This window comes from Sapajus apella, unplaced genomic scaffold (genome assembly GCF_009761245.1).
Source record: "Sapajus apella isolate SASKATOON/1434 unplaced genomic scaffold, GSC_monkey_1.0 scaffold19, whole genome shotgun sequence".
In the NCBI taxonomy this organism is placed as follows: Eukaryota; Metazoa; Chordata; class Mammalia; order Primates; family Cebidae; genus Sapajus; species Sapajus apella.
Genome location: NW_022436959.1, coordinates 5,755,504 through 5,774,693, shown reverse-complemented (window position 1 = coordinate 5,774,693; position 19,190 = coordinate 5,755,504). Strand labels below are relative to the sequence as shown.

Sequence of the window (19,190 nt, the reverse complement as noted above, 5' to 3'; positions counted from 1 at the left end):
TTTCACCATGTTGGCCAGTCTAGTCTCAAACTCCTGACCTTATGATCCACCCGCCTTGGCCTCCCAAAGGGCTGAGATTACAAACGTGAGGCACCATGTCCAGCTTCTCTCTTCTTTTCTACTCAGTTGTCTTAATGACTTTTGAGATTTTACCACATCTGGCAGAAAAACAAACTGAGGCCCAGAGGAGAAGCGAGAACCACAAAGCTAGTAATAAGCAGCACTGCCAGGGCTGCAGCCTGGATTCAGGCCACAGGCAGGAAGGAGGGAACTGGGGCATCCTAGAGGACAAGGAAACTCACACTTACTTCCTAGACTTGGCGCATTTCTTCTTCTGGTTCTTTACCAATATAGGCATGACTTGTTCCAATGTGTCCTCCTTGTTTAAGGACCAGAGGCCACTGCTCTCCAAGGGGCTGGTGGTAGCCCCGGATGATCAACCTGAGGCCAAGACACGAGGGAGTTAGGCAATGAGAGTCAGTGAGAAGAGGAGGAGGATAGGGCTCACACACGCGTGCCGATGCTGCACCCCTCCCCAGCACAGCTGCCTGCTGCAAACGAAGGCAGCCACACAGCTGGGGGTGTCTGAATGTGGATAGACATTTGCACATATTACAAGGTTATTACAGCTCATTCTGTTGGGTCATAAAGGAAAAATGGCTTTCGTTTGGGGGGGTGCATAGAAAAGTTTTAGGGGAAAAAAGATGATTTAAGAGGAAAATATCAAGATGGCTCTAATTCACTATTTTTTTTTATCATTCATTTATTTTTTTATTTTTTGGTTTTTTTGAGATGAAGTCTCACTATGTCACCCAGGTTAGAGGGCAGTAGCATGTTCTTGGCTCACTACAATCAAGCAATTCTCCTGCCTCAGCCTCCCAAGTCTGGGACTAAAGGCACACGCCACCACACCTGGCTAACTTTTTGTATTTTAGTAGAGACAGGGTTTCACCATGTTGCCCAGACTGGTCTCAAACTCCTGAGCTCAGGCAATCTGCCCCCTCGGCCTCCCAGAATGCTGGGATTATAGGCATGAGCCACCATGCTCAGCCTCATTCCTTTATTTATTTATTTGGATGGAGTGCAGTGGCACAATCACGGACCCCTGCAGCCTCCAGCTCCTGGCCTAGAGTGATCCTCCCACTTCAGCCTCCCGAGTAGCTGGGACTTCAGGTGTGAGCCATTATGAGTGGCTAAATGTTTTTTATTTTTGTAGAGACAGAGTCTCCCTATGTTGCCCAGGCTGATCTTGAGCTCCTGGGCTCAAGCTATCCTCCCACCTTGGCCTCACGAAGTGCAGGGATTATAGGCGTGAGCCACCATGCCCCACCAACTTTTTAAAATTTTACATTAAAAGAGGTTAATATGGGCCAGGACCAGTAGCTCTTGCCTCTAATCCTAGCACTTCAGGAGACCAAGGTGGGAGGACTTCGTGGGTTTGAAGTTCAAGACCAACCTGGGCAACGCTGGGTGACTAACTCTACAAAAATTAAAAATAAAAAATATTACCCAGTCATAATGGCTCACACCTGTAGTCCCAGCTACTCAGGAGGCTGAGGTGGGAGGACTGCTCTAGGCCAGAAAGTGGAGGCTGCAGGGAGCCGTGATCATGTCATTGCACTCCAGCCTGGGCAACAGAGCCAGGCCCATTTGAAAAAAAAAAAAACAGGTTGAGGGGGGAAAAAAAAGGCTGATGTGACAAAGCATTAGCAATCATGAAACCTGGGTGATAAGCTTATTGAGTTTTATTAATCTTTCTATGTGACTCCACCCAGGCTGGGTACAGTGGTGCAATTTCGGCTCATTGTAACCTCCGCCTCCTGGGATCAAGCGGTTCTCCTGCCTCAACCTCCCAAGTAGCTGGGATTACAGGCACCTACCACCACACCCGGCTAATTTTTGTATTTTTAGTGGAAACAGGGTTTTACCACATGGGCCAGGCTTGTCTCAAACTCCTGACCTCAGGTAATCCACCCACCTTGGCCTCCCAAAGTGCTAAAATTATAGGTGTGAGCCACTGCACTTGGCAAACTGAACACTTTTGTAATAAAAAGTTAAACATTTTCATTTTTTGTTTTAAAATAATTTCAAATGTACAGGAAAATTACTCAAATCATACTAAGAATTCACTCAACTCACCACTATTAACATGTTGCCAAGTTTACAGTAATATTCTGTCTCTTATCCATTCACACACACACGTGCAAACACATCTTTTTCTAAACCATTCAAACAGTTAAAGGACTAGCACAGTGGCTTACACCTGTAATCCCAGCACCCTGGAAGGTTGAGGTGTGTGGATCACCTGAGGTCAGGGGTTTGAGACCAGCCTGGTCAACATGATGAAAACCCATCTCTACTAAAATAGAAAAATTAGCCAGGCATGGTGGTACATGCCTATAATCCCCAGCTACTCAGGAGGCTGAGACAGGAGAATAGCTTAAACCCAGGAGGCAGAGGCTGCAGATCATGCCACTGCACTCCAGCCTGAACAACAGAGCAAGACTCTGTCTCCAAAAAAAAAAAAAAAGTTAAGATGTAGGCTCTACATATCTTTACCCCTAAAAAACTAGGGGTATCCCCTTACAATCCAGGACATGCTCTTATGTAACTGGAGCACAATTTTCCAAAACAAGAATGAATGCTAATAAATTAGCATGCATCCGGTGTCCTGCAGTCATATACAAATTACATCAACTGTCCCAGTGACACTCCTTAATAGTAATTTGAAGAAATTATTTAAAACATCTAATCTTTTAAAAAGATGTTTGTAAAAGGTTCATAAAGAGAAGAATGAGACCAGGCATGGTGGCTCATTCCTATAATCCCAGCACTCTGGGAGACAGAGGCAGAAGAATCACTTGAGCTCAGGAGTTGGAGACCAACTTGGGCAAGATGGTAAAACCCCATCTCTGCAAAACATACAAAAATCTGTTGGGCATGTGTCTATAGTCCCAGCTATTCAGAAGGCTGAGGCAGGAGCATCACTTGAACCCAGCAGATCAAGACTGAAGTGAGCTGGGCACGGTGGCTCACGCCTGTAATCCCAGCACTTTGGGAGGCCAAGGCGGGTGGATCACGAGGTCAAGAGATCGAGACCATCCTGGTCAACACGGTGAAACCCTGTCTCTACTAAAAATACAAAAAAATTAGCTGGGCATGGTGGCGCGTGCCTGTAATCCCAGCTACTCAGGAGGCTGGGGCAGGAGAATTGCCTGAACCCGGGAGGCGGAGGTTGCGGTGAGCCGAGATCGCGCCATTGCACTCAAGCCTGGGTAACAAGAGCGAAACTCTGTCTCCAAAAGAAAAAAAAAAAAAAAAAGACTGAAGTGAGCTATGATTGTGCCACTGCACTCCAGCCTTAGAGACACAAAGCCTGTCTCCAAGAAAACAAAAAGATGATGCATATTAGGGTGAAAGATTCTTCAAATAATCCCCAATAAGGTGTTAACAATGGGCAGAAAAAGATGTACAAAAAGAAAACCACAAGGTGGCTGGGCATGGTGGCTCACACCTGTAAGCCCAGCACTTTGGGAGGCCAATGTGGGTGGATCCCCTGAGGTCAGGAGTTCAAGACCAGCCTGGCCAACATGGCAAAACCCTGTCTCTACTAAAAATACAAAAATTAGCCAGGCATGATGGTGCACGCCTGTAATCCTAGCTACCTGGGAGACTAGCAGGAGAATTGCTTGAACCCAGGAGGCAGAGGTTGTAGTGAGCTGAGATCGCGCCACTGCACTCCAGCCCGGGAGACAGAGGGAGACTCCATCTCAAAAAGAAAAGAAGACCAGAAGGAGGCATACTAAAATGGTGACAGTGGTTGCCTCTGGGTGTTTCTTTACTACTAATCTGGACATGTTTTTTTAACCCACATTGCCTATTGTGAGACAGTATTATTTTCCTAAGGAGTGGGGGACAGGCGGGGAACAATGTCAATAATAACTATACCTAATATTTAAAAAAACCAAATCTGTCAGGTTGAACACAATGTCTAGGCAAGAAATAAAAATAAAAACCCAAATCTGAAGCTAAAGCAAGAGCAGTCCAGTGTAGGGCTGTCCTAGGCCAAGCCTCCTGCAAGATATTTAAGCTGCTGATGGCTCATGTGTTTATCACATTCAAGGTGATGGATTTGGGGGACAGAATTGGTGTCTCAGAGACCACCACATGGCCAGCACAGGCAGATTCAAGACAACTCTGCAGAAGAGCAAAGGAGAGAGAAGTCAAGCGGGGAGCTCGGCATGTTTCATTCATTCATTCATTCATTCATTCATTCCCCACCACCTTCCTGAGGTCTCTGGGGCCCAGCCTTACCCTGTGATCCACCAGAAGGTGATCCTGGACAGGAACGAGGCGCTGGACTCTGGGCAAGGATTCTAGTGTAAAGGAAGAACAGGTTAGGGAGGAAGAGGGAAAGGAATGATTCAACTTTTTATCAAGGCCAGAGCTTGGCAAGGAGTAGACAGCTGCCTATTCTTCCTTCAAGAGGACCAGTGTTGGCCTGGCGCGGTCGCTCATGCCTGTAATCCCAGCACTTTGGGAGGCAGAGGCAGGCGGATCACAAGGTCAAGAGATCAAGACCATCCTGGCCAACATAGTGAAACCCCATCTCTACTAAAATATAAAAATTAGCTGGGTGTGCTGGCACACGTCTGTAGTCCCAGCTACTCAGGAGGCTGAGGCAGGAGAGAATTGCTTGAACCTGGGAGGCGGAGGCTGCAGTGAGCCAAGATCGCGCCACTGTACTCCAGCCTGGCGACAGAGCAAGACTTTGTCTCAAAAAAAAAAAAAAAAGAGGACCAGTGTCCGCTCCATACCATTATTCTGCACCCCAAAAGGATTCTCTCCTAAGCCCCAGGAGAAAGAAACTCACAGCAGCTCCTCTCATTTCACTGTTGAGTGTCTACCAGGCGCAACCACAATACAACAAGCTGTTGACTTGCCTTATTTTCTATCCCCACAGCAACTCTAGGAGCTGGTGTTACCATCATCCTCACTTCACTCATTCATTCAACAAATATTTTCTGAGCACCTACCATGTGCTAGGCACTCTACAAGGTACTACAGGGTTACCTTAGGTCCCCACGACAACCTCTGAAGCTGGTATTACTATTGTCCCCATTTTCCTCATTCAGGCATTGAATATTTATTGACCACCTACTATGAGCTACACACGCTACCAAAAACTTATATACTTTCATCATTTTATATCCTCATGGAATTCTATAAACATGGTATTACTATTATCTCCATTTCATTCATTCATTCAATGAATATTTCCTGAGCACCATCCATGTTCCAAGCACCCTGCATACAAATCTAAACAAACAGAAATGACCCCTGCCTGTATGGAGCTTGTGGTCCACTGCAATAATCATAAGTAATACTTGCCAAGATTCTCTACTATTAATAGCTAGCTCTGTTCTAACTGCTTTACACAAATTACTTTATTTAATCTTCATCCCCACCTCACAAGGTAGGTGAAAGTATTATATCATCGCTGTTTTGCAGTTAAAAGACACTGGGGACCAGAGATGAAATGATTTGTTCAAGGTCCCATAGCTAAAACTGGTGGAGACAGGATGTGAGCCCCAAAGAGTCAGGCTTCAGAGAGAGAGACATGCATCAAATGATCACACAAACAAATGCAAAACTGTGACTTCTGGGCCTTGATATGTGTCCTAAAGGTACAGAAATATTACCAATCATAAAAAAGTCAGCACATGGGGGCTGACCTGGTGTACCAAGGTCAGAGAAGCTCCCCCGAGGAAGACAGTCAAGCTGGCACCTGAAAGATGAGTAGAGGAGAACTAAGTAACGAGGAAAAGCAAGGCATTCCCAGCAGACAGCAGTGTGTGCAAAGGCCTCGTGGTAGAAGGAAGCATGGCAGGCTCTAGGAACCAAGAGGGGGCCTGAGCAGTCTACACTGAAGGCGGTGCATAGTCTACACTGCAGGCCGCATATTTTGGTATTGATTCTAAGGGCAAGGGAAAGTACTGAGAGACTCTTAAGCAAGTTATCAAAGAACTTATTTCCCAGAGGCACGAAGGTGAGCCCCAACTCAACACACAGTAGGCAAGTAAAGGGATCGACACAGAGTCCTGGGATGGCAGATCAAGCCTGGCTTTCAACTCAGATGCGTTCGGGTCAAAATTCTGAAACACAAGCTTTAAGCAGGAGAGGGAAGAAAGGTCACCATGTAGCAATGCGAGCTTTAGTCAAGGACTCCACTCAAATTTCCAGCCTTGTGTAGAGATAAAGCATTTACAGAGCCCGATAAGGCAGCATACTCTCCTCAAGTGGTTTTCCATCCAAGGCTAGGCATGCTTTTTAAAAAATACTGTATCCTGGCGGGGTGTGGTGGTTCATACCTATAATCCCAGCACTTTGGGAGGCCAAGGCGAGCAGATCACTTGAGGTCAGGAATTGGAGACCAGCCTGGCCAATAGGGCAAAACCCCATTTCTACTAAAAATACAAAAATTAGCTGAGAGTGGTGGCTCACGACTGCAGTCCCAGCTACTCGGGAGGCTGAGGCAGAAGAATCACTTGAACCCAGAAGGCAGAGGCTGCAGTGAGCTGAGATCCCACCACTGCACTCCAGCCTGGGGACCCTGTCTGTCTCTGGACCCTATCCCCACCAGGGATTCTGATTAAGCTGGTTTGGGATGCGACTGGGGCCCTAAAACTTTTTGTTTTAAACGTCCACACTCTCCTTGGAAAAGTGGCTGGGCAGGAAATATGCAAGATAAGCCAAGAACATCCTGTAACACTGGACAACAAGGAAACTAAGCATAAACAGGATTGTTAGAAGGCCCAAGAGCCAAGCAGAAGTGGCACAACAGGCTAAAAAAGGAACAATTTAAGTGCAACGAGCTGAAACATACCATATATATATATATATATATTTTTTTTTTAGACGAAATCTTGCTTGTCTCCCAGGCTAGAGTGCAGTGGCATGATCTTGGCTCACTGCAATCTCTGTCTCCTGGGTTCAAGTGACCCTCCTGTATTGGCCTCCCAAGTAGCTGGGATTACAAGCATGAGCCAAGGCAGTTGGCTAATTTTTGTATTTTTAGTAGAGGCAGGGTTTCACCCTGTTGGTAACCAAGCTGGTCTTCAATTTCTGACCTCAAGTGATCCATCCACCTCAGCCTCCCAAAGTGCTTGGATTACAGAAATGAGCCACCGCACCTGGCCAAAAACCTCCATTTTTCCTTACGGTTTTAATGATTAATTTCACCTAATAATGTGAAAAGCAATGAGTCTCTAGTAGTCTTATCCCAAAGACTGGGGCCAATTATAAAGTACTACTTTGCTCAGTCCCATTTTCCTTCAAATCACCTATTTTGAGTAAATACACTAGTTTCATTTTCCACCCCTGTATAGGGGCAGTAAATACTACTAGGAAATAAACCATAATTAGCACCAGTACAAATTCAAGGTTATCAACCTGAGTGTAAGCATTGCTTTGTATTTTTTTTTTTACCCATCCCAGGTTACAGTCTCCTACTACCCCAAAATGAAATCTCAAATGTCCTCCATTCTGCATAAAACCCATGCTGGCCCCTCAGTGGAAAACATCAACCATGAATTATCGGTCTCTTCACTTTACCTTCACACCACAGATTTCTCTCACACTGACTCTGCTTATTACCATGTATGTCTAGCATTAGACTGGACTCCTACGGAAGAGGAACTCACATTCGTTTCTCAGTCCTAAGGGCAAAACTCCAAAGTGTAATTAAGGAAAGAAATAACTCCAAGTCTTTCAAGTTCTGAATTCATGGTCCTCTAAAAAATGGCAGTGTATATTCAAGCTCTGCTTGTTTTCCTGATCCAGTTCTCCACCTTTGGGGGGGTCTTACAAAATATGTCAGGAAGTCAGAAATGTCTAGAGATTACTCCCACATGGTAATCTCTGCAAATAAAACTCTTAGACCTAACTTTATACTAATAAAAATTCCATTTTTTTTTTAAGACAGGGTCTTGCTCTGTCACCCAGGCTGGAGCACAATTACAGCTCACTGCAACTTCATCTTCCTGAGCTCAAGCAATCCTCCCACCTCAGCCTCCCGGGTACTGGCCACAGGCACAAGCCACCATGTGTGGCTAATTTTTTGTATAGATGGGGTTTCACCGTGTTGCCCAGGCTGGTCTCAAACTTCTGGGCTCACAGGATCTGCCTGTCTCAGCCTCCCAAAGTGCTGGGATAACAGGCGTGAGCTACTGTTTCCAGCACCAATACCACATTTTAATTGTGTCTTTGGGGTGGCTGGATTGAAGGAAGAAGTGGGTACTCCATTTTCTTTTATTTCCCAGTCCTAAGGAGTTTTAAACACACTAATATTAAAGTTTAAATGCCCTAGAGCTGAAAAAGATATTTAAAAACTTGACAGTCTCACAGTATCTAAGTTGAAGAAAAATAATAAAATGCAAGGTGCTTAATATTTTAAAAGAATTTAAGTGAATTTTGCAACTGTAAAAATGAAATCAGAATAATCTGAGAAAAGATTTCAGAGATGAAAAGCATGATTTACCAAATTTAAAACAGGAAGAGAAGCAGTAAGTAGCAGATGAAATATAACCAAATAAAAATTAGCAACATAAAAAAAGTCAGGAAATGAATTATCCTACAACTCGCATCAAAAGGACAAAACAGATTAACAAGATGAAAGAAAAAATGTTAGAAATATGCAGATCAACCTTATCAATACTATGCAGAGAAAGTTTTTTTTTTTTTTTTTTTTTTGACAAATTTGAGCATCGAGCATCTAGTATACTACAGCCATGACACAACAGAGAATAAGAGAGACATGGAATGTGTCTTCAAAACGTCCACATTCTAGAACAAATGAAGCTGAAGTAGTAACCAAAGAAATTACTGAAGAAAACTATGCTTATGAAGAAAGGGAGTAGGAAGAGAAGGAAAGGAAAAAAATAAATGTACACATTTTAAGTTTTAGCCAAGTTTAAGGCAAAGAGATTCTGATAGAATTTCAAAGATTTCAGAGATAAAGTATCCTCCAAGCAGTGACGACTGGGTGTCTAGGGTAATCAAGTTTTTAAAAAAATCTGGGTGGCACTGTTTTTAAACAAATACCACATGTGGACAAGGATACAATTAAATTGGCACTCCCGTACATTTGAAGTGGGTACATAAATTGTTTTAATTTTCTAGATGTAAATTTGACGATTCCACTTCATGTACGGCTTAAGAACCTTACTAAGGTTTCTGCCAGGCATGGTAGCTCACCCCCTGCAATCCCAGCACTGTGGGAGGTTGAAGAAGGCAGATCACTTGAGGTCAGGTGGATCACCTGAGATCAGGAGTTCAAGACCAGCCTGGCTAACATGGTGAAACTTCATATCTACTAAAAATACAAAAATTAGCTGGGTGTGGTGGCGTATACCTGAAATCCTAGCTACTTGGGAGACCCAGTGAGCAGGGACTGTGCCATCACAATCCAGCCTGGGCAACAAAGCGATATTCTGTCAAATAAATAAATAAATAAATAGAATCTGGGCAACAAAGTGATACTCTGTCAAATAAATAAATAGAACCTGATTAACAAAGTGATACTCTTTGTCATATAAATAAATAAAATAAAGCCTTAGTGAGGTTTCTTTTATATGTGTGTGTGTATATATATATATTCTTTTTATTGCGTTTTAGGTTTTGGGGTACATGTGAAGAACATGCAAGATTGTTGCATAGACACATACATGGCAATGTGGTTTGCTGCCTTCCTCCCCATCACCTATATCTGGCCTTTCTCCCCATGCTATCCCTCCCTAACTCCCCACCCCCCACCGTCCCTCTCCTAGGTCCCCCCCGCCGACAGACCCATGTGTGACGCTCCTCTCCCTGTGTCTATGTGTTCTCACTGTTCAACACCCACCTATGAGTGAGAACACGCACTGTTTGATTTTCTGTTCTTGTGTCAGTTTGCTGAGACTGATGGTTTCCAGGTTCATCCATATCCCGCCAAACAACATGAACTCATCGTTTTTTATGGCTGCACAGTATTCCATGGTGTATATGTGCCACATTTTCCCGGTCCAGTTTATCATTGATGGGCATTTGGGTTGGTTCCAAGTCTTTGCTATTGTAAACAGTGCTGCAATGAACATTCGTGTGCATGTGTCCTTACAATAGAACAATTTGTAATCCTTTGGATATATACCCAGTAATGGGATTGCTGGGTCAAATGGAATTTCTATTTCTAGGTCCTTGAGGATGTGCCACACTGTCTTCCACAATGGTTGAACTAATTTACACTCCCACCAACAGTGTAAAAGTGTTCCTATTTCTCCACATCCTCTCCAGCATCTGTTGTCTCCAGATTTTTTAATGATCGCCATTCTAACTGGCGTGAGATGGTATCTCATGACCAGTGATGATGAGCATTTTTTTATGTTTGTTGGCCTCATATATGTCTTCTTTCGTAACGTGTCTGTTCATATCCTTCGCCCACTTTTGAATGGTCTTGTTTTTTTCTTGTAAATCTGTTTTAGTTCTTTGTAGATTCTGGATATTAGCCCTTTGTCAGATGGGTAGATTGCAAATATTTTTCCCCATTCTGTTGGTTCCCGATTCACTCTAATGATTGTTTCTTTTGCTGTGCAGAAGCTCTTAAGTTTAGTTAGGTCCCATTTGTCTAATTTGGCTTTTGTTGCCAATGCTTTCAGTGTTTTAGTCAAGTCCTTACCTATGCCTATGTCCTGAATGGTTTGGCCTAGGTTTTCTTCTGGGGTTTTTATGGTGTTAGGTCTTATGTTTAAGTCTTTAATCCACCTGGTGTTAATTTTAGCATAAGGTGTCAGGAAGGGGTCCAGTTTCTGCTTTCTGCACATGGCTGGCCAGTTTTCCCAACACCATTTATTAAACAGGGAATCCTTTCCCTATTGCTTGTTTTTGTCAGGTCTGTCAAAGATCAGATGGTTGTAGATGTGTGGTGGTGCCTCCAAGGCCTCTGTTCTGTTCCTTTGGTCTATGTCTCTGTTTTGGTACCAGTATCATGCTGTTTTGATTACTGCAGCCTTGTAATATAGTTTGTAGTTAGGCAGTGTGATGCCTCCAGCTTTGCTCTTTTTGCTTAGAACTGACTTGGCTATGTGGGCTCTCTTTTGGTTCCATAAGAAGTTTAAGGTGGTTTTTTCCAGTTCTGTGAAGAAGGCCATTGGTAGCTTGATGGTGATAGCGTTGAATCTGTAAATTACTTTGGGCAGTATGGCCATTTTCACGATATTGATTCTTCCTAACCATGAGCATGGAATGTTTCCCCATCTGTTTGTGTCCTCTCTTATTATGTTGAGCAGTGGTTTATAGTTCTCCTTGAAGAGGTCCTTTACATTCTTTGTTAGTTGTATTCCTAGGTATTTTATTCCCTTTGTAGCAATTGTGAATGGCAGTTCGTTCTTGATTTGGCTCTCTTTAAGTCTCTTATTGGTGTATACGAATGCTTGTGATTTTTGCACATTGATTTTGTATCCCTCTGTCTCCCTCTGTCACCCAGGATAAAGTGCAGTGGCACCATCTTGGCTCACTGCAACCTCCACTTCCCAGGTTAAGGCAATTCTCCTGCCTCAGCCTCCTGAGTAGCTGGGATTACAATCATGTGCCACCACATTCCACTAATTTTGTATTTTTAGTAGAGACAGGATTTCACCATGTTGCCCAGGCTGGTCTCAAACTCCTGACCTCAGGTGATCTGCCCACCTCAACCTCCCAAAGTGCTGGGATTACAGGTATGGGCCACCATGCCCGGCCAAAACAGGAAAGTTTTAAATATCAATTCATTCATTTAAAAATAACAAGAAATCTATTACATGCTAACATAAATAACACTTTAATGAAAAATAACTGTTTTCCAAAACAAATAAATGAGTGAGAAGAGTGGCATCCTTTGACATTTTTGGAAATCTTTATTTGGGAGACAGCTTGGTTCTCTTATCTGCTTCTGCACTGAATCTGTTGCAACACTGCATTTCATGTGGCCTCTGGAAAACCCTATTGTACACTTGTGAGAGAATGAGTCTGAGGCAGAAAATCACCAAGGGTTACTATAAAATAGTTTTGATCTGGCCAACACTCCACTCTGAAAGGGTGTCAGGAAACCAGGAATAGAAGAGGCAGGCAAATCCTTGTGTACACAATCACCTGATTTGTGTCCAACGAAGCTCTACAGAGCAGGAGGGGATGACCTTTTCAATAAATGGAACTAAACAATATCACCAACATCATCATCATCATCATCATCATCATCATCATCATCATCATCATGTGTCATCTAGGAAAACAAACTGACCCCATCTCACACCACACACACACAAAAATTCCAGAGATTGTTGATTTAAATGTGAAAGGCAAACAATAACAGAAAATCACGTACATTATCTTCACACAGGGATACAAAAACTCCTAATTACAAAGGAAAAGTCAGAAATGTTCAACTACATTAAAATTAAGATTTTCTTTAATCAGAGAAATGCAAATCAAAACTACAATGAGATACCATCTCACTCCAGCTTAAACAGTTTTTATTTAATTTAATTTTATTTTTTTTGAGACGGAGTTTCGCTCTTGTTACCCAGGCTGGAGTGCAATGGCGTGATCTCGGCTCACCGCAACCTCCGCCTCCTGGGTTCAAGCAATTCTCCTGCCTCAGCCTCCTGAGTAGCTGGGACTACAGACACGCGCCACCATGCCCAGCTAATTTTTTGTAGTTTTAGTAGAGACGGGGTTTCACCATGTTGACCAGGATGGTCTCGATCTCTTGACCTCATGATCCACCCGCCTCGGCCTCCCAAAGTGCTGGGATTACAGGCTTGAGCCACCGCGCCAGGCCTAAACAGTTTTTATTAAAAAGATAGGCAACAACAGAAGATGGTGAGGGTGTGGGGGAAAAAAAATCCCACTGCTGGGTATACACTCAAAAGAAAGGAAATGAGTACATTGAAGAGATTTCTGCACTCCCATGCTTACTGCAGCACTATTCACAATAGCCAAAATATGGAATTAACCTAAGTGTCCATCAATAGTATGAACGGATAAAGAAAATGTGGGACTTACACACAATGCAGTACTATTCAGCCATCAAAATGAATGCAATCCTGCCATTTGCAACAACATGGATAAAAGTAGAGTACATCATGTTACGTGAAATAAGCCAGGCACAGAAAGACAAACATTGCATGTTCTCACCCGTATATGGGAGCTAAAGAAAAAAACTGAACACATGTAGACAGAGTAGAGGACAGTAAGGCAAGTGGGAAATAAGGAGGGATGGGTGAATGGATACAAAAATACAGTTAAAAAGAACGAATAAATTTAGTGTTTGGTAGCACAATAGGGCAACACAGTTAACAGTAATTTATTATATATTTCAAAATAATTGATAGACTAGAATTGGAATATTCCTAACATGAAGAAATGACAAATGCTTCAGGTGATGGGGTACTCTACCCTAATTTGATAATTATGCATTGCATGCTTGCATCAAAATACCACATCTACACCATTAATATGTTTGGTTATTATGTATCCGTAATAATTAAAAATTAAAACTAAAAATTTTTCTGTTAGCGAAGAGATACCTTTAAGAGAATAAAAAGGCTAGCCACTAGCTAGTAAAAGATAGCTGCAACACAGATACCGGGCAGGGAGGGGAGGGGATCAATATATTTATCCTTTATACAAACCAATAAAACAAAGAACACCCACCAGAAAATTAGGCAAAAGACTTCAATGAGCTCTTCAAACAGAAGACATCCAAATAGTTCCCCCCCCAAAAAATTAAAAGACTGTTTAACCTCATTAGTAATCAGAGAAATGCAAATTAAAAACAAAGTGGAGTGTTAATTAGTCCAACCACTTTGGAAAACTGTTCTGTCGTTTCTAATAAACACTCACCTACCCCATGACCCAGAAATACAATCCTAGATATATACCCAAGAGAAATAAGTATAAATAAGAATGTTCATAGCAGCTTAATTCACAATATCAAAGCCTAGAACCAATCAATAAGAAAATGAATTTTAAAAATGTAATATAATCATACAACAGAGCTCAGCAAGAAAAAAACAGTAACCAACAACTTGGATAAATTGCAAAAAAAAAAAAAAAAAAAAAAAAAAGCCATTATGCTGGACAAAGGAAGCCAGGCATAGCAGAGTCCATGCTATTTGAGCTCATTTATGTGAAGTTCAAAAACAAGCAATATGCATGTATAGTGGCCAAAGTCAAAATAGTGTGAATAGAATAGCAGCTTCTTTCTGGAAAAGAGCATGAGAGGACTTTCTGGGGTGATGGGAATATTCTATATCTGGTTAGTGGTTACATAGATACATTTACATGTAAAATATTCTTTCAGGCGGTACATTTTCATATTTTATTGTATATGACATATACCTCAGTTACACACAAAAACCCATTATGTACCTACCAGAATGGTTAATAAAATTTAACAGATTGACAATTCTAAGCCTTAGCAAAGCGGTGGATAAGCAAGAATTCTCTCACACTGTTGGTAGGAATCTAAACTAGTGCAATCACTTTGGAAAATAGTCTGGCAGTACTAAGTAAAACTGAAGACATACAAAAATGTTTATAGCAGCAGTATTCATAATTGCTGTAAACTGGAGACAAATATCCATCAGAAAGAGAGTGAAAACTGGGCATGGTGGCTCACAACTGTAATCCCTGTACTTTGGGAGGCCAAGAGAGGTGGATCACCTGAGGTCGGGAGTTTGAGATCAGCCTGGCCAACACGGTGAAATCTCGTCTCTACTAAAAATACAGTAATTAATGGAGAATGGCAGTACACATCTGTAGTTCCACCTACTCAGGAGGCTGAGGCAGGGGAATCGCTTGAACCCAGGAGGCAGAGGTTGCAGTGAGCCAAGATGGCGCCATTGCACTCCAGCCTGGGTGAAAAGAGTGAAAACAGTCTCCAAAAAAAAAAGAGAGAAAATGAATATATCAATTGTGTTAGATTCCTAATAGAGTATTATTCAGCAATGACTAACAAACTACAGCTCCATAAAACACAGGTGAATCTCACAAAATGACACTGAGTGAAGCAGCCAAATAAAGAAAACAAACTCAACTGTTCCATTTATATAAAGTTCAAAGAGCAGGGAAAGCTAAACTACCAAGTTTGGGTGCGATCTTAGAAAAGCAAGAAAATTACTCTCACAAAAGTCAGGAGAGAGGTAACACTTTTGAGGAGGAGGAGGCATATAGTTGATTAGGGGGAAGTTAAGGGAAGACTTTCAGGAGCACTAGCATTGGTCCATTTAATGACCTGAATATAGGTTACAGGGTTACACCTTGTTGATTACAACAACAAAAGATGCACCGCTCAATGATTTTTCTGTGTGTATGTTTTTTTTCTTGAGAGGGAGTCTCGTTTTGTCGCCCAGGCTGGAGTGCAGTGGCACAATCTCAGTTCACTGCAACCTCTGCCTCCTGGATTCAAGTGATTCTCCTGCCGCAGCCTCCCAAGTAGCTGGGATTATAGGCACCTGCCACCACACCCAGGTAATTTTTTGTGTTTTTTAAGTAGAGTTTGTTTCACCATGTTGGCCAGGCTAGTCTCCAACTCCTGACCTCCGGCAATCCACCCACCTCGGCCTCCCAAAGTGCTGGGATTAAAGGCGTGAGCCATCATGCCCAGTCGGTGATGCCTTTTGTTAAGATAGTAAACGGCATTTTTAGAGGAAGAATATGAAATAAATCTTGGACATGCTGAATTTAGAATACCTTTTAGACATCCAAGTAGAGATGTCCAATAGGCAATTAGGTATTAGCAGATTGAGTTCTCAACAGCAGAAGTTGGGGTAGAGATGAAAGTGTTGGATTTGCCCATGACTGAGGCCATGGACATGGCTGTGACTGCTTAGGGAAAGAAGAATGACACAAGGGCCTAGGGCTGATGAGTGGAACATCAACATTTACTGGCCAAATACAGGAGAATAAGCCAGCAAAAAAAAAAAAATAAAAGAGAGAGTGGTAGGAGGAAAATGAAGAACATGTCATGAACCATTAAGCAAGAGGAAAGAGGGTCTCAAGAGTAAGAAGTCACTCTCTGCAGGTTGGTGTGTAGCTGAGGAGCGGCAGGGGGTTGGAGGGGCATGGATTGTGTGTAATTCTCAGCAAGTCAGTTGTTACTCCACCTCTTTCTGGCTGATCTGACACAGGCAACAACCCAACAGGAAACCAATGCTTCTGAGAATGGCTGCAAGTTTTGTTTTGTTTTGTTTTGTTTTTTTTTTTGTTTGTTTTTTTTTTTTGAGGCGGAGTTTCACTCATGTTACCCAGGCTGGAGTGCAATGGCTCGATCTCGGCTCACCGCAACCTCCGCCTCCTGGGTTCAGGCAATTCTCCTGCCTCAGCCTCCTGAGTAGCTGGGATTACAGGCACGCGCCACCATGCCCAGCTGATTTTTTGTATTTTTAGTAGAGACGGGGTTTCACCATGTTGACCAGGATGGTCTCGATCTCTTGACCTCGTGATCCACCCGCCTCGGCCTCCCAAAGTGCTGGGATTACAGGCTTGAGCCACCGCGCCCGGCTGGCTGCAAGTTTTTATGTGCTGTCTTTTGAGGTGAGAAATGAAGCCTGAGCTCTTCTTTCTCCTGATTCTCAGGAAGGAAGAAGGCAGATGTGAGAACACTGATTGGGTCTGTGTGTCACTGGGAAGCATCACTGTTAAAAGGTCAGCACACAAATGCAAGCTCACTTTTCTCCTTCTTCCATGTGGCTGAAGTGGTTGAGAAGGTTGTCATTCCCTCCTGTACCCCCCACTGTCAAGGATAGCCAGGGCCAAACCTACTGCTTGGGCAGAAGAGGCCAGGGCAGGTATCCAAGGCCAGATAAGCAGTCAGCCAGGGCAAACGGGCTGGCTCTGGTTACACGACCCAGGGCAACTGACAGAAAGGAGTTAAATGTGGGGAAGATCTCAGTGTGTCTGAGAACTGGGGAGATGAAAAGGGTTCATCTCATGGCCTGCTTTAGTTTGAAACAATTTAAGCTTAACTAGATTCCAAAAAACCCCAGCATTTCCACATGAGCTAGCTGGGCTCATTCCAGTCTTCTACCCTGGAGTTTGCTGTCCAAGTCCTGGTTAAGAATAAAATACACAGGTCCTTTTGTTTTCCATTTGTCAGGGCAAATATTTAATACAAATATTTCTCCCATAGACCCTAGAGACTTGAAAACAGTGGCTGCAGATTGGAGACAATTCTGATATTCCAGGAATCCCTGACTAGAATAATATGAAATTGCCATAATTTCTCAATTTCTAGTACCACACACAGACATTCCTTCAGACACACACACACACACACACACACACACACACACACACACACACAGAGACAGAGGCAGGCTTACCTTCCTCTCAGAAAATTGCACAGATTCAACAAGAATAAATAGTAATTAATGTGTTCCTTAATGGCTAGTGAATAACAATGTTAACTAAAACAAAAACAAGTATTATTTTTAAACCCACTATTGCCCCCCCACCAAATATTTAAATCATGAAGTCTAAACTGACAGAACAGCAAATTAATACAGTCCTTTGGGAGGGAAATCTGGCTCTAGTTACATGACCCAGGGCAACTGACAGAAAGGAGTTATTAAATATATATATTAAAAACCAATCCTGTTATTTGTTGCTTTTTTAAAAAAAAGACAAAAAATAATTACAAGGGACCTGATCCAAGAGGCCGTTTAGGAACAGCTCAGGATCGCAGCTCCCAGTGAAAGCGCAGAGGGTGAGTGGACGCCGCGTTTTTATTGCCCACAGACTAGGAAATTCCCGGGCAGAGGTGCTCCACGGTCGCCAGCGCGGCTGTGCCGGCCAGCGCCGCCGCTTTGCCCCGCGGGGCTGCTTTGTCAGCGCCCCGGAGCCGCGGTTCTCCATACAAAATACACCGGTCCGGGGGCCCTTTTGGCTGGCAATTGGAGCCACGGGAAGTCGCCCGTACCCCGGCTCAAAAACGGGACTGAGCAGAGAACCAGGACAGTAGATTCCAGGGCAAAAAAAAAAAAAGGGCCACAAACCTCAGTGCCGCTGTTTAAGCCAGCGCAGTGAGTGGCCGCAGGGGAAAACAAACAGACCCCGGTGCCTCTTCAACAGGCGACTGGAACACCAATTTAAAAAACGCTCTGAGGCAGGGAGCCAGGCGATCAGGCTCGGCTGGTCCCACCCCCACAAACGAACAGCAACCAGAAACTCTGGATTGAGAGTTTCACAGCAAGCGCAGCTGAACCCCGGACGGTCCAGCTCTGTGGGGGTGGGGCGTCCGCCATTACCAAGGCAGCCCGCCGTTGCCAAGGCAACCCGCCACAGCAGAGACTCCACACCAACAGAGGCGGGCCACCATCTCCAAAGCATTTCTAACTACACCCATATAAACAGGACTGTAGGGAAGTTCACTCGTCAGCTGGGCGGAGCCCACAGCAGCTCAGCAAAGCTGCTATAGGCCAACAGTGAATAGGCTGCCTCCTTGCTGGGCTGGGCAGGTCTGAAGGAGGGAAAAAAAAAAAAAAAAAAAAAAAAAGAAGGCGGCAGCATAATGGAAACTCATAAATAAAGCCCTAAATCCCTGGGACAGAGCACCTGGGAACAAAAAGCAGTTTATGAGTACTGCTACAGCAGACCTAAAAGTACCTGCCCAGCAGCTCTGAATGAACAACAACAGAGCTCGCAGCTCACCTGAGCTCCTATAAAGAAGAGACCGTCTCCTCAAGCAGCTCCCTGACCCCTATATATCAAAAAAGACACCTCATAAAAGAGAGATCAGATTGACACTAGGGGGGTATCCTTCTGGGACAAAGATAGCAGAAGAAGAAAACTGGTAACAACCCTTGCTGTTCAGCAGCCGCTGCAGGTGAACCCCAGGCAAGCAGGGCCTGGAGTGAACCTCAGCAGACCTACAGCAGAGGGGCCAGACTCTCAGAAGGAAACCGAGAAACAGAAATAACCTCATCATCAACAAACAGACCGTCAATCTGAAAGATTTGAGACCCAATCTGAAAGCCAACAACCACAAAGTCGACAGGTGGATAAATCCTTAAAGATGGGAAGAAACTAGCGCAAAAAGGATGAAAACACCCGAAACCAGAACACCTCTCCTCCTAAAAGGGATCACAACTCCTCACCAGCAAGGGAACAAGGTTGGA

The 19,190-nt window shown here is 43.6% G+C and overlaps 1 protein-coding gene and 1 long non-coding RNA gene across 10 annotated transcripts in view; one reads left to right on the top strand and one right to left on the bottom strand.

The window, feature by feature from the left end:
- The window catches only part of LOC116557379 (vitamin K epoxide reductase complex subunit 1-like protein 1), a 69,993-nt gene that overhangs the window by 29,836 nt on the left and 20,967 nt on the right, over nt 1-19,190 (bottom strand). For 3 of the 9 annotated variants that reach the window (XR_004271492.1, XR_004271491.1, XR_004271490.1), the window contains exons 2-3: nt 4,315-4,376; nt 309-441 (exon numbers count right to left, since the gene is read on the bottom strand). Coding sequence is in view for 1 of the 9 variants with exons in the window: in XM_032286848.1 (XP_032142739.1) it covers nt 4,315-4,376 (62 nt within the window). In the remaining 8 variants the exon portion in view is untranslated. Of the gene's footprint in view, nt 1-308; nt 442-559; nt 586-4,016; nt 4,198-4,314; nt 4,377-6,986; nt 7,028-9,412; nt 9,454-12,045; nt 12,293-19,190 lie in introns of those variants that run through there. The other 6 variants (XR_004271495.1, XR_004271494.1, XR_004271493.1 and 3 more) reach the window with 6 other exon arrangements.
- On the top strand, nt 2,026-17,428 carry LOC116557383. Its single transcript, XR_004271499.1, has 2 exons — nt 2,026-2,201; nt 17,333-17,428. It is a non-coding gene; the product is annotated as an uncharacterized LOC116557383 (long non-coding RNA).